The sequence below is a fragment of the Camelus ferus genome, chromosome 11 (genome assembly GCF_009834535.1).
Source record: "Camelus ferus isolate YT-003-E chromosome 11, BCGSAC_Cfer_1.0, whole genome shotgun sequence".
In the NCBI taxonomy this organism is placed as follows: Eukaryota; Metazoa; Chordata; class Mammalia; order Artiodactyla; family Camelidae; genus Camelus; species Camelus ferus.
Window position 1 is genome coordinate 24,060,918 of NC_045706.1, and position 14,063 is coordinate 24,074,980.

Here is a 14,063-nt window from a genome sequence, read left to right on the forward strand (position 1 = left end):
AATAAAATTGGAAAATAGAAACGCCAACGTTCCTGTCAATGGGGGAATGAATTACGAAGGATTTTCAATTTGTGTCATATAGTTAGCCTGGTCCACACTGCAGATTCAATCAGCCTCCAGCTCTGACGGCTCAGGATGCTAAGACGGTGCCATCAGTCTCCCTGCTTGGACCCGAATCACAAATTAAGCCAACTCAGCACATGCCATGAGGTTGCTATTAAATGGCAGCAAGGGAAGGCACTTGAACTTCCAGTGTCAGTTACAAGGTTTGGGGGTGGCCACGTTTCTCCCAAAACTCAAGTGAAATTGCCTTGGAACTTGTGGTTAAGGCCTACCAACAGCAGAACTGAGAGCAGATAGCCTCTCCAGCAGAATTCTAAAGCGCAGCTCAGAAATCAAGCCCTGCGGAGTTAGGGAATGGTTTTTTTCTAATGAAACCCACAGGGTGGGGGTGTGGGGGCAGGAGAGCAGTCACCGGCAATCTGAAAAGAAAGAATGAGTCAATTGTAAAATTAAAAGAGAACAAGGAAGAGAAACTGGCTCCAAAGCAGGAAGGAAAGTAGCTGAAGTGTCTACTGGTGAAGTTACTAATGTATTTACTGCAGAATTTCCCAATGATTCATGACAACAGCTGAATTTGGTTTAAATCTCTGTAGCAGGTGAAATGACAACAGCCACCTTGTCATATTCTCTTTCCACTTGACACTTCTGTACTGGCCCAGCATCCTGATCAGTCCTCTGAGACCAGGTAAGGCTGGGGCTTCCTGGGTGGGGGTGTAGATACCATTTTGCTCACCTGGTGGCCATTCCCTTTCTTACTAACAGAACTCTGATTTCCTCCCTCTGCCTTTCCTTGGCCATGACTTTCAGGGAACCAGGGCCCATCCCCAGCCCTGGGAAGTGGATATTGATCAGCAAACTAAAATGTCTCACATTCGTGACATTTTAACTCTAACAATGAGATGCAAGAGGAGATCAATGAGGGCAGTTCTGTGGAGGGTTTGGTCTTTAACAGAGACATAGGACAGAAATGTCTCTCTGACTGCTTGTAGACTCTGTCAAGAGTGATCCCAGGATGCTACAGATCGTGGCAGCCATCTTTGGAATATGAAGAAATCAGTTAAAAAAGACAATCCATAGTGCTGAGGAAAGCAGAGCTCAGGTCTTTATAAACATCGCTGAACAGATGACAACCAATCCTGCAACTGTCCCACCTCCAGTTGACTTGCTGTGTAAGATAAGTAAGTACCCTCATTGTTAGGCCATTTTAGTCAGGTTGTTCAATTACTTGTAATCAAAATCATCCCAACAGATACAAGAAAAAACAAAAGTGCCTGCTGCATCTATGCATTCTCTAATGATTTGATTTCTAAGCATAACTGCACACCACAGTCACTGAGGTAGTACGTGCCCCTACAGCCCTGTAAGAGCAACTGATTTTTCCTACCCAGAGCCATATCTCTAAGGTTTCTGCCAGTGCTTACCCTCTGCTTTAGAGGACTTCTCTCCCACTCCATGTAATCAGAAGTAAGGAAGGGGGAGGACTTTAAATATAAATCCTGGTGCTCCATCTGGATCACTAACAACAACCAGGTGGTCCTATGACCTAGGCAGAACTACTCTGAGTCGGAACTTCCTCAGGACTGATAGAGGAATGTTGGAAGAAAGTAGCCTTCTGCCTGCTGGGACTACAAACTGGAAGAACTGGAAACTGGCTGGTGGTGCTCAGCTTTCCTGGCACGTGGGCTGAGTCAGTCTGCAGTGTAAGACTAACACACAAGTCAGAGCCCTGAGGATACTGTTTGAACACATAGATCAAGCCATGCCTGAAACCCTGGACATCTCAGTAACCTGAGCCAATAAAGTCTGTTACTGTTTTGGGTAGTTTGTGTTGGGTGTCTGTCATTTGCTTATGGTTAGAAGCATTCCAACTAAAATAAACACTAACCTGCTCCACCACCACATCTTGACTCCTTCACCTTCTCTGGATACTCTTCCTTCCCAGGCCTCTCACATTTCCATTTCCTTTTCTCTATAGTTCGGCTTCCCACCTCTGAGCACCAAAAGGTGTCTGTCCTCCAGCAGGTCGGGGCTAAGTTACAGAACCCATCCAAGTCATTCTTCCAAGCAAGCACACAGCTCCACAGCCGGACACGGACATCACCTCTCCTCATCCCACCCCTCGGCATCTTATCGTCTCTTTCCCTTGCCTCCCACTGCTCTGATGCTGTTTCTAAGTCTGAATGGTAAAGCTGTGGATGCTGTTTAGACCTGGAAAAGCAGGTCTAAGCATTCCACTTGCTTGATACTACTCAGCATGTTCTCACATGTAAATGGGCGGGGTGCTCCATGTAAGACACTGAGTTTAAGGTGGACAGCCCAGGTGAAGCAAGACCGTCACACAGAACTACACTATCTATGTACACACCAAACATAACATACATGTTCTGTATAACAGCGTCTGTGTAACCCTTGTAGAGTGTAACCAGCTGGGGGACAGAGCAATGCCTACATGTCACAGGGGAGGTTCTCTGCAGCATCAGGAGAGTGCGAGAAAACCAGAGAGGTCTAAACCCAGTTTTACAAAACAGTTATAATAAGGAGCAATTATACACACTATAAAAAGATTCTTCACTTTATAAAAAAGGGTGTATTTACAAGGTTTACTTACTAACCTGCATGGGCTCTACTGTATACAGAATAGGATTTGGTTTGCATAGGATTTTATGGGCACTGCCAACTATATGTCAAGGAGCCATAGTTGAACTGAATTTGCTTTTTGGTTGTATAATGGGATGTACAAAAGAAGGCCATTTTATTTGTATCACTATTACTCATTTTCTGTGTGGAAGAAAGATAATGGCACCAAATGTCATCGTATCAGCTGAGGCAGGTTTCTGATACAGGGACAATCAAGGCATTTCCTTCCTAACAGGGTTTTCCTGCAAAATGGGGTATTCATTATTTCTAAAAAAAACAAAAACAAAAAAACCGAAAACAAAAAACCAAGGCACCCACCTTCTCTATCCATACAGTTTTTAAAGACTGAATAATAATAACTGTATGTAATACTTACATAGTACTTACTGTGTATCAGGCACTGTTCTAAGTGCTTTGCAGGTATTAACTTATTTCATCATCTCAATAACTTCATGCATAGTTACTATTATTAACCCATCTGCTCATCTATAAAGCAGAGATATGTTGCCCAAGGGTAGGGGGCAGTAACTGGCAGAGCTGAGATTAAAAACGCAGGCAGTCTGGGCCCAGGGGCATGCTCTTAACCATCATACTAGGCTGTCCCCTTGGTCTAGCAGAATGTGCAGGATGGCGAAGAGTACCAAGGAGAGAAGCAGTGGGGGGGCTACCTACCCTGTTACCAGTGAGTTCAGGTGCATGGAGCTGAGGACCTGTACTATGCAGTGAAACAAGAAAGGAAGAAGAAAGGAGGGAGGGAGGGCGGGAGAGAGGAGAGAAGGAGAAAGGAGAGGAGGGGAGAGGGAAAGAGAGAAAAGGAAGGGAAGGAAGAGAAGGGAAGGGCAGGGAAAAGAAAAGGAAAGAGGAAAGGAAAGGAAAAGACATAAGGGGATTGAAAGAAGGCACAAGGGAAGTTCCTGGAGTCTGTTTCTTGCTTTGGGTGCTGGTTACACGATGTGTTTGCTTTGTGAACTCTCAGCAAGCTGTACTTTTTATACACATATTTTGTGAATAAAAAGGTAAAAGGTGAAAATAGATATTTAAGAGGATTTCAGTGATATCCTCTATTTTCCAAATGTTCCCGAATGCCTGAGCAAGGCATGCTGGAGCTAAGAGGTCATGTGCACAGTGCAATCACCCATGTAGGTGAGTCTCAAATCTCACTGTCCAGCCGGAGACATGTAGCAGCCCCAACATCAGCTGAGCTACAGGCATCATGGTTAAGAGAGTGGTGTTGAGAGCTATAATGCCTGGGTTCAAGTTTTCTTTTGCACCTACTAGGTGTGTGATTTTGATCATGGTCCTTCACCTCCCCATGCTCCCTTGCTTTCTGCAACTGTCAAGCTGGTATAACACAGTGTCTAACTCACAGGGCTTTACTGAATATTATATGAGCACTTACAATCATGCCTGGCATGCAGAACACACCACTAAATGTTAGCTCTTGTCCTCACCATTCAGGCCCATAGCCATGGTCTTTCTTAACATCAGTTGCCATATACTTTTCTTTATCATCTCACCATTACTTAAATAATTTATTATTACCCACTGCCATGTTTCAAAAAGGATTTAAGGTAGATTTGTTTTAGCTGTTACTTAAGCAGTACAATAGTAGTACAGTAGAAACTCAGGTATTATACTTTGGGGAGTGGAGTCATCCTGCCACTGCTGTGAAATGCCTGAAGTGATCTGTGGGCACAAATGACTGCTATCACATTACAGACACCATTAAAGGGGCCGTGGGAGTGGATGGTACTCCAAAGCAACACCAGTCAATGTATACTCAAGAACCAGCCACGACTTTTTATTTTCAAAATTTTCAATCCCATAGACAAGTCAGAAGGACAGTACCACACATCCTTCACCTAGATTCACCGGTTCTTAACATTTTGCCACATTTGCTTTTTCTTCTCTCTCCCCTCCCCACTTTTTTTTTTTTTTTTTGCCAAATCATTCAAAAATTAAGTTGCTGACATCATATCATTTTATTCATAAATACTTCAGCTTTTATCTCCTATGAACAAGGACATTATCCCACATAAACTGTTACCATATCACACCCAAGGAATTTCACAGTTGTTTACTACTGTTATCTAATATACAGTTTATATTTATAGTTTTTCTAATTGCTCTAAAAATGAGCTTTTTTCCCCCCAATCCAGCATCCAATCAAGGATCGTAAGTGCACTTAAATTGTCATGTTTTCTTTGATCTAGGATGGCCCCTGCCTCTTGCCATTTTGTATCTTTCAGAGGATTGACATTTTTGAAGCGTTCAGACAGCTGTCTTGTAAAATGTCCCACAATCTGGATTTGTCTGACTACTCAGGATTCAACTCAGGAGAAACATTTTTGGAAAAGTGCTATGTGGTTGATATTCTATGCTTCACAGTGTAACACGTAAGGAGGTACATAGTAGTCATTTGTTCCATTTTTGTGTTGCCACATTTGATCATTCAGTTAAGGTGATGCCCACTCAAACCTTACCTCTGTAAAGGTATTATTTTTCTCTTTGTAGTAAATAAGTAATCTGTGGAGGGATTCTTTGAGTCCTTGTGAAAATCTTGTTCCCCAACAGTATTTTTAATCCAGTGGTTTTGGTATCCATTGATAATATGCCTGAATCAGTGATTACATTAGTGTTGCAAAACAGTCACTGTGATGTTTATTGTGTGAGTGAAGTTAAATCCTTGCAAATTAGATCTTATTTTTCCCTTGACTTGTATTATTTCAGAAGTTCATCTGCTTGACTCTGACAGTGATTCATAATACCTGTTTTACATTTCTCTGATCTTGATCCACCTGAGCAGGTATATTAAGTGCAAACAAACATATAAATGCACTGGCTTAAGCAATGGGCAGGAATTTACCTGTCTATACAAGCAGGAGGTTGCCTAGTCTTTAAAGTCCCCCTTCCTGTAGTAGATCAAATTCCATATCAAGAAAAGTCTATTTTTCCAAAGATAGTTCTATACCGAGTCAGCTTCAGGCATCCCAAGAAGGGAGAAAAGGGGACACAACAGGTTCAGGCAGTAGACTCCTGGCACGACGTTAAAAGATTGTGCAGGGAGGAGGGTAGAACTCAAGTGATAAGAGTATGTGCTTAGCATGCACGAGGTCCTGGGTACAATCCCCAGTACCTCCATTAAAAATTTAAAAAAAGGTAATAAATAAACCTAACTATCTCCCCAACCCCAAAAAATAAAATAAAATAAATAAAAGATCGTGCAGACCACTCTAGGACAGTACTAAATCACATGGGCCAGCTGCTACAGACAGCCTGCCACCCCTGCCCTTGTAAATTATATTTCTTCCTGGTCAACGGTCCTTTAGAGCCCAGACAACAACCCCAGACCAGCTGCATTCGAATCCCCTGAGAAGCTGGTCAAGAAACAGATGCCCCAATTCCACCTCTGGCCAACTGAATCAGAGCCCTGTGGAGTGTTTGGGAATCAGTGTGTTGTGATCCCAGGGGATCTCATGAGCAGCCAGGTTTGGGGATCCTTGCTTAGAGAAGACCCAATGTAGCCTCCAAAAGGGGACTATCCCATGGGACACACAATGGTAGGTGGTAGTTAAGGATCAGTTCCATTACACGACAGCCATGCAGCCAACAACTGACCCTTGGGGGTCTAGAATGAGGGCAGAGGGCTTCAACCTAGATGGTCAATTGAACCTCCAGTTTATAACATACTCAAGGCTGAAAAAAAAAAATCACTGTACTTAGAGAAGCTGCCAGGTCTATTATGGTTCTCTAAATTTAGTCTCTACCAGAAGCATCTAGGAACATCACCCCCAAAGATTCTGAGTCAGAGATCTCCTCTGGGGCTGAGGAATGTGTGCTTGCAATAAGCTCTTCAGATGCTTCTAATGCAGAGGTCCAAGGACCATACTTTGAGGGACCCTGGCCTAGATGCCGGTCTGCTCCCATTTATGACAGTCAAAGAGCAAGAGTTGGATAAAAGTGTCCTGGCTTTCATTTGAAGGCTACTTACCAAACCAAAGAAACAAAATATGAAGTCACATGGGAAATGTTTCTGAGCAAATGATTAACCACACAGAAACATCCAGATGATATGAAATGCTCTATAAAAGGTACTGAATTTCACTCCAACATTTCATCTTCCTGGAGGACTACAGGCAGGCTGAATCAAGAGCATGAGACCAAGGCTCCCAGCACAAAGCCGCCACTTCAGGTTCCATATTAGCAGTCTCTAGAGAGACACCAGGAGCACAGGACCATCCCTTGGGGGCACTTGAATCGTCTGAACCAAACAATATTTCTGACTGTCAAGGTCCTGCCTGATTCCAGCTTCCACTTCACACTGTGAGGGAGCAAGCTCCTGGCAGTTCTCCCTCTCTCTGCCCTATCCTCTACTGTTAGCCCAAGCCCTAGCCAAGATTAACACGTGTGCTGTGGTCCCAGAAATGGGGATGGCTAGGCCACAGGCAACAGGGAGCAAGGACCATGCTAATAGTGGGAAAGGGAGCAGACAGAGAAAGAGCTGGTCAGCTCCATGCCAAGCTGGCCTTTGGCTCGCAGGGAATCAGAAGAATGGCTGGCAGACTGCAACCAAGGCTTAGGGTGTCAGGGCCTCCCACTCGCTGCCGGAGGTCACAGTGACATATCCTTCCCTTCCATGGTCCAGGCACCTTTCCATCCAGGAAATAACCCAGCCTCATGGTACAAATGGGGTATAGCACTCCCAGGAAAGGTCCCTCCACAGATATCAAAATATACCTGCAGGTTCCCACTCCAAGCAGGTTTATGGCGAAAGAACCACCACACCAGCCAGCCCCCAGGGCTCTTACCTGACTGGAACACATATCGGGCCAAGCCTTGCATTAGCTCTGCTGGCCATGTTGGGGGCGCAGACTCCCCTGTTTCTCTCTTCAGACGAAATGTCAACTCAAAGCCAAAACCACTAGGTCCATCTGTTCCTGTGAATCTGGAACAAATAAAAAGCAAATGTTTTAGTTTAACTACCTTAGAGAGAACACTGTTTTGTGTCTAATTAAAGTTCTCTCCCTTTTTTTGGTAATCTCAGCATCCAAACCCCTTAATTGGAGGAATCTCAGGATATGAGCCTTGAGGGGAGGAAGGACCTCGATAAGCCCGTAAGGAACCAGAACTCTAGCCTTGCCCTCCTGCCAGCTACGGCACATGTGTGTGACCTGCCAATCAAATTTCCCTGCTCATACTCTAATTTATGAATTCCAGATTTTGTGGCACTGGAATGTTACTTTCTGTATGACTGAGGCTTCATTACTGAAAACTGTCCTTATTCACACTCTTTATTCCTTCAAGCTATTTATAAGCGCCTGCTTTGTTTGCTAAGGATACATGTTTTCCTGTATGCTCCGTGAGGATGAGACCAATTCTTTTCTCCCACCTCCACCTTGCCCCACAAGGGGACAATCCTTGGGCTGAGCTGGCTGGCCTTCAAACTCAGCATTTGTGGGCGGATCTCAAAGCAGATTCCAAATACTGGGAAGACCTATGATCTTCCTGAAACTCAGCACCCCATGTGCATTCATCAATCAGCACGTGTTCTTCCTGAAACCTGGCACCCCATGTGCACTCTGCAATCGTTGGAACCTGGAGGAAGAAGCATGGTTTGCCCTCCTTTCCCATCTCCAAGTGGCCCAGAATGATGAGGGTTATCATCTCTGTGATCACACACATCACAGTGACAATAAGGCAGGGGAGCAGTGTCTGCCTCCCTATCTGCTAGGAAATGCTTGGGAACCTGAGTCTCCAGGGGAGTCCCTGAAATGGACTTCTGCCAGAAAGGGAGATGGTGTGGATTAGAGAGAGCAAGGACTGGCTGGTGGTGACACCTCCTCAGGTGAGGGAAGCATCCAGGGAGGGGCTCTTGCGAGCTACAGGAGGCTTGCCAGCCCAGGAAGGGTTAAAAGTTAAAATCTGTTCATGATATAATTTTCAGTAATTATATCTTGTACAAACATGAGCCACAATGATTATACACATGTAAATTCCTTAGCATACAAACACAAGCCATAAGATAAGATGGCAGCCAACACCTCCTTGCGAGCCAAGTTAGTGGAACAGGTGGTAAGAGGGGGCAATGTTGAAGGGATGATGATGCAGTCAGTGTCCAACCCTGGGATTCCACATGGTGTCTTTCCTCCATCATCGTCATCACTACCCACAAGGGGCCAGGACAGGAGACTGGACAGAAAGAAATACCAAAGCCTCAGGAGCTCTGACACCAGTGCGAGCCTGTGGGCCTGGATGGGTCCAGCCCTTCCACACTTGCTGCAGTGGGGAGATCACCTCTGAGAAGCTAAGTTCTCTAAAGGACTGAAAAGAAAGGCTTAGAATCATTTTATCTGGGCATCTAGCAATGTGGGAGGCAGATTCCATTTTGGGGTACACACCAAAATTTTGGAGACTGGGCTAGAAAATGCTTGGCAAGATGCAGTGTAAGCTATTTTCTTTCCTTGCTGAATTGCCCTGGTTGGGGGCAATTCTGCAGAGAGAGGCTGAGGGAATAGCAAAGCAAGTTGAGACTGGAAGAGCTGCCTCGCAAGGGCTGTGGGCTTGAGAAGGGTGTGAAAACCTGGGGTAATGCAAGACTGACTCGGAGTTAAACTTGAAAAAAGGAGATTGGTCACTAGGGCAAAGGGAATATTTCAAGCAGCCACCAATTAGAGGCAGCTTTGTAAAATGTATTAGTCCATTACTCCAGGGCTTTCATCTCGGGCCAAGAAAAATACATGATTTCTAACCACAAAAACTTGAGAAACAGACCAAAAGGAACGTGCTCCTTGGACTGTGCAACAGGGAGAACCCTCAGATGCAGAAAGAGAAGTCACATGCATTCAAGCTGCACCGCCTCTCTAAGAAGGGCTGTGCACACAGCACACACATGCATGCACGCACACGCACATGTACACCATCTGCCTCCACACGGGGCGCTTTCTGGGCCAGCTCTGCGGTGGGCAGGCCGGCCCTCACTTGACTGGCTGGGAGGGACAGGGCTGGCCAGATGGTCTCCACCTGCGTTTGATTACCACCCACCAGGCTGGCTGGACGCAACCTCTAAACTCTGAAACATGAGTTTGGAATGGCCCAGCCTAAGGATAAACACACAACCTGGAGCCTGTCAGAAGGCTTCTTCTTCAAAGCAGATTGCCCAAGCAATAGCCAAATGACAAGGTCATTCAATCTTTAAAGTCCCCCGTAGGGGCCTGGCTTGGTCTGCACTTCCTCACATGAGGGCTCTGCAGCCAAAGCAGATCTGTCTGACCAGAGGATGAAGCCCCTCCTGAGGAGTGGCCCTCTCGTGCAACCTCCAAGAAAAGAAAGCACGAGAGGAAACTGGCATGTGCTGCAGAAGGTGGGATCTGGGTCAGAGCAAAGAATCTTTCTAACACAGAAGGCTGCTAAAATACTGGCTGGTGGTAAAGGGGCCCAGTGGAATTTCTTCGTACAGGGATTCTTAAAGGAGTACATGACAGATTCTCCCCAATCTGGTAGGGAGGGGGTGAGAGGTTCTAACTGTCTTGCTGCAGAAGGATGGATGAGACAGCCTCTCAAGATTGTTTCCAGTTCAAGAACTTCTGATCCTGCTCACTGAGGGGCCCAGAGGAGAGACTGACTTTGTCCCGGCAGTTTGACGAGCTCAAGCAATGGCTGTGCCAGCCTCAAGAGAAACATCAAACCTACCGACAGGAAAAACATGTGCCTTGAATCCTAGACACAGTTGGCCAACCACTGGAACCTGCCCAAAGGTCTCCTCCAAATCTCCTGATTAAGAAGGTATCACTCAGCCTCTAAGAGGCCAAAATGACCACTAACTTCAGAAAGAAGACAAATAGGAACCTGGGAGAGACTTTCTAGTAAGTAAACACAAAAGTAGGGGTGGACAGAAAAAGCTGACCTAAAAGTTGGCAACTCATGTGCAAATACTATTAGTTATTAGGGAAATTCAAATCAAAACTATAGTAAGGTACCACTTCATACCCTCTAGGATGGCCAAAATAAAAGACAGGAACAAGTGTTAGTAAGGATGTGGAGAAACTGGAATGCTTATATGTTGCCAGTGGCAATGTAAAATGGCAGAACTGCTTTGGGCAACAGTTTGGCAGTTCTTCAAAAAGTTAAATATACCATGTGACACAGTAGTTCCACTCCTAGGTATACACTCAAGAGAACTGAAAACATATTTCATGCAAAAACTTGTACATTAATGTTCACAGTAGCATTATTCATAATAGCCCAAAAATGGAAGCAACCCAAATATCATCAATGGATAAATGGATAAACAAAACGTAGTATATCCATACAATGGAATATTATTTGGTAATAAAAAGGAATAATGTACTGATATTTGCTACAACATGGGTGAACCCTGAAAACATGCTAAGTGAACGAAGCCAGATATAAAAGGCCACATGTTGTATGATTCCATTTATATGAAATGTCCGGAACAGACAACTCCATAGAGACAGAATGATTAGTGGTTGCTAGAGGCTGGGAGAGGAGAGAACGAGGAGTGACTGCTAAAGGGTGTAGAGTTTCTTTTTGGGATGATAGAAATGTTCTGGAATTAAATAATGGTAATGGTGATGATTGCACAACCTTGTGAATATACTAAAATCCACTGAATTGTACACTTTAAAAGGGTGCATCTCATGGTATGTAAATTATATCTTAAAAAAAAAAGCTGGCATCTCAAGTACATCTAAGTGCTAGGGGAGGCAGGCCAACCATGCCAAGTAAGCCAGGATCCACATTATTAATACCACTACAATTAACTGAACACCTACTAAGTTTGAGGCCTTGAACTAAGCACTTTTCTGATGTCATATTGTTTAATTCTCCAACAACCCTGTGACTCAGCCATTGTTATCTTCATTTAACTAACATATGAGAAAAAGACACTTGAGAGAGTTTAAGTAATATTCTGTAAATCACACAGTAAGCAAGTGATGGATCTCAGACTTGAGTTCTGCCTGACTCTAAAGTCCATTTTCTTATTGCTGTGTGACCTCAGGCAATGTATTTAACATCCCTGTGCCTCAGTTTCCTCATCTATAAAATAAGGATAAAAACAGTAACAGTAACTATTCCAGAGTTATGAGGATTAAATGTTTAGAAACCACCTGAAACACTGTAAACATTATATCACTTATACCAAGTGAAAGACAGATACAAAAGACCATATATTGTATGAATTCACTTACATGATATGATAAGTAAGATCATTTGTAATATATGATAAAACGTCAAGAATAGGCAAATCTATAGGAATAGAAAGTAGATCAGTGATTGCCTGGGGCCGGGAGACTGAGGACAAATGTGGAGTCACTGCTAATAGGTTTGGGTTTCTTTTTTGGGTGATTAAAAAAAAGTTCTAAAATTAGTTTATGGTGATGGTTACATAATTGTGAATATACTAAAGACTACTTTAAATGAGTGAACTGTATGGTATGTAAATTTTATCTTAATAAAGCTGTTTTTAAAGAGTGAGGGGCCTCTCACCTCCCTCTCTCTTGCCTTTTGAGATGGCTCATATTCTGTCTATGGAGTGTATATCCACTTTTACTTTAAACTAAACACACCCACACCTCGTGGTCTCTCTGGCCTTCTGAAGTGGCCTGCATTCTATCTATGGAGTATGTATCTTCTTAGTTTTACACTAAAAATAAATAAATAAATAAAAAATAAAAACTGAGGGAGTACAAGTCACAAACTATAGACACAGATATAGATATATTCCCCTTAACCAAACAACAGGATGGTCAATCTTACTCATGATAAGAGAAATGCAACTCAAATACAATTTAAAAAAAAACAATGAGATACCATTCTCACTTATCAGATTGGCAAAAATTTAAAAGCATGACATTACATTCTGTTGATAAGGCTGTGGGGAAAGAGGTATTCTCAGATGTTGCTGGTGGGGATACAAATTAGCACAACCTTTTTGGAGGAGAAATTAGCAACACCTAACAAAATTACATATGTTTACCTCTTGACCCAGCAATCCCACTGTAAGAATCTGTGACTGCAAAATATTGGAAACAACTAAACGTCCATTCATAGGAGAGTGGTCCAAAGAGTACTATGCAGCCATAAGGAAGAATGAGGAAGAGCTCTACAAACTGATATGGATACTGTTAAGTAAAAAGAGCAGAAGAGCACTATAGCATGCCACTTTTTGAGGAAGAGAGAAAGGAAGACAGGAAGTGTACATGTATCTGTTCATTTGTGCAAAATGCAACACAGGAAGGATAAATCAGAAACTACTAAGACTGGTTACCTACAGACAGTAGGTGGGAACCAGATGCAAAGGGCTGCAGTGTAGGGTGTGTGTGACATTTCTCTGACCATACCTTTTTTATGGTTATCATTTTTGGATAAATGATAATGCTTTCACATACTCAAATAAAATAAACAAGGATGGAGGAAAATACTAAATGTAATACAGACAGAAATTAATGTACCTAAATGTATTTCAAATGAACAATATAACCACACTGAAGAGGGGGAAAAAAGGTCTCCCAAGTACCTTACATACACAGTATGTTGACCATATGTCCTCAGGTTAAAGACAAAAAGAACAGTAAACAAACACTGAACTCTGATTAGTAAATTTACTTTTTTGCGTTACGGATTAGTAATTCTGAAACTACCTTCTGTGTAAATGTATTGTGGATAATAGGAGCCAGGTTTCTCTCATTGTCAGAAATGTTAAAAATTGGTAAATATACATCAAAGTTAGAAATATGTTAAAAGGCAGGCTAGAATGAACCTCATAGGTGTGATTTTGGAATTACAAATATCAGCATGGTATTTAATAGAGAAATAGATGTAGAAGTAGATAAAAGATAAAACAGATAAAAGTGTGTGTGTGTGATATATGTGTGTATGCTTCCTTGCTCTCTCCACCGAGTGACACACCATTAGCAATGATAACACCTAGCACCCAGATCTTGGTTTCTAAACACCATCCTCCATTAAAAGAAACCAGAGCTCACTGGAGAAATGGTTGATTCCAGGGTTGGGAAAGCACAAAATGAGCCTGGAACTTTTTGTTGTGCCACAAGGTAAGTTAATATTCAAAGAATGATGGGAACATGTCAAAAGTAGAGAGAAGCCAAACTGAAGGGCTCCCACTGGCCAAATCAAGGACACTTTGAGCATTAAAACAAACTGTACTAACAAATTATAACCTATTAATTAAAATAAAAATCTATGACTCCATATTGATTGTAATGGAGCTAGCGATATTGGTACCATAGATTTTGGGTTTACCAATTATATGAGCCAGTTCCTTATTTTATACACATGAGGGGCAGCAACTTTTCCCTCTAGCATTTGGGAAAAGCCTTTCC

At 43.0% G+C, this 14,063-nt stretch overlaps 1 protein-coding gene across 5 annotated transcripts in view; it reads right to left on the bottom strand.

The window, feature by feature from the left end:
- SUFU (SUFU negative regulator of hedgehog signaling) overlaps positions 1–14,063 on the bottom strand; it is a 99,870-nt gene that overhangs the window by 61,803 nt on the left and 24,004 nt on the right. For all 5 annotated transcript variants that reach the window (XR_004323815.1, XR_004323816.1, XR_004323814.1 and 2 more), the window contains exon 3: positions 7,509–7,645. Coding sequence is in view for 2 of the 5 variants with exons in the window: in XM_032491026.1 (XP_032346917.1) it covers positions 7,509–7,645 (137 nt within the window). In the remaining 3 variants the exon portion in view is untranslated. The remainder of the gene's footprint in view (positions 1–7,508; positions 7,646–14,063) is intronic.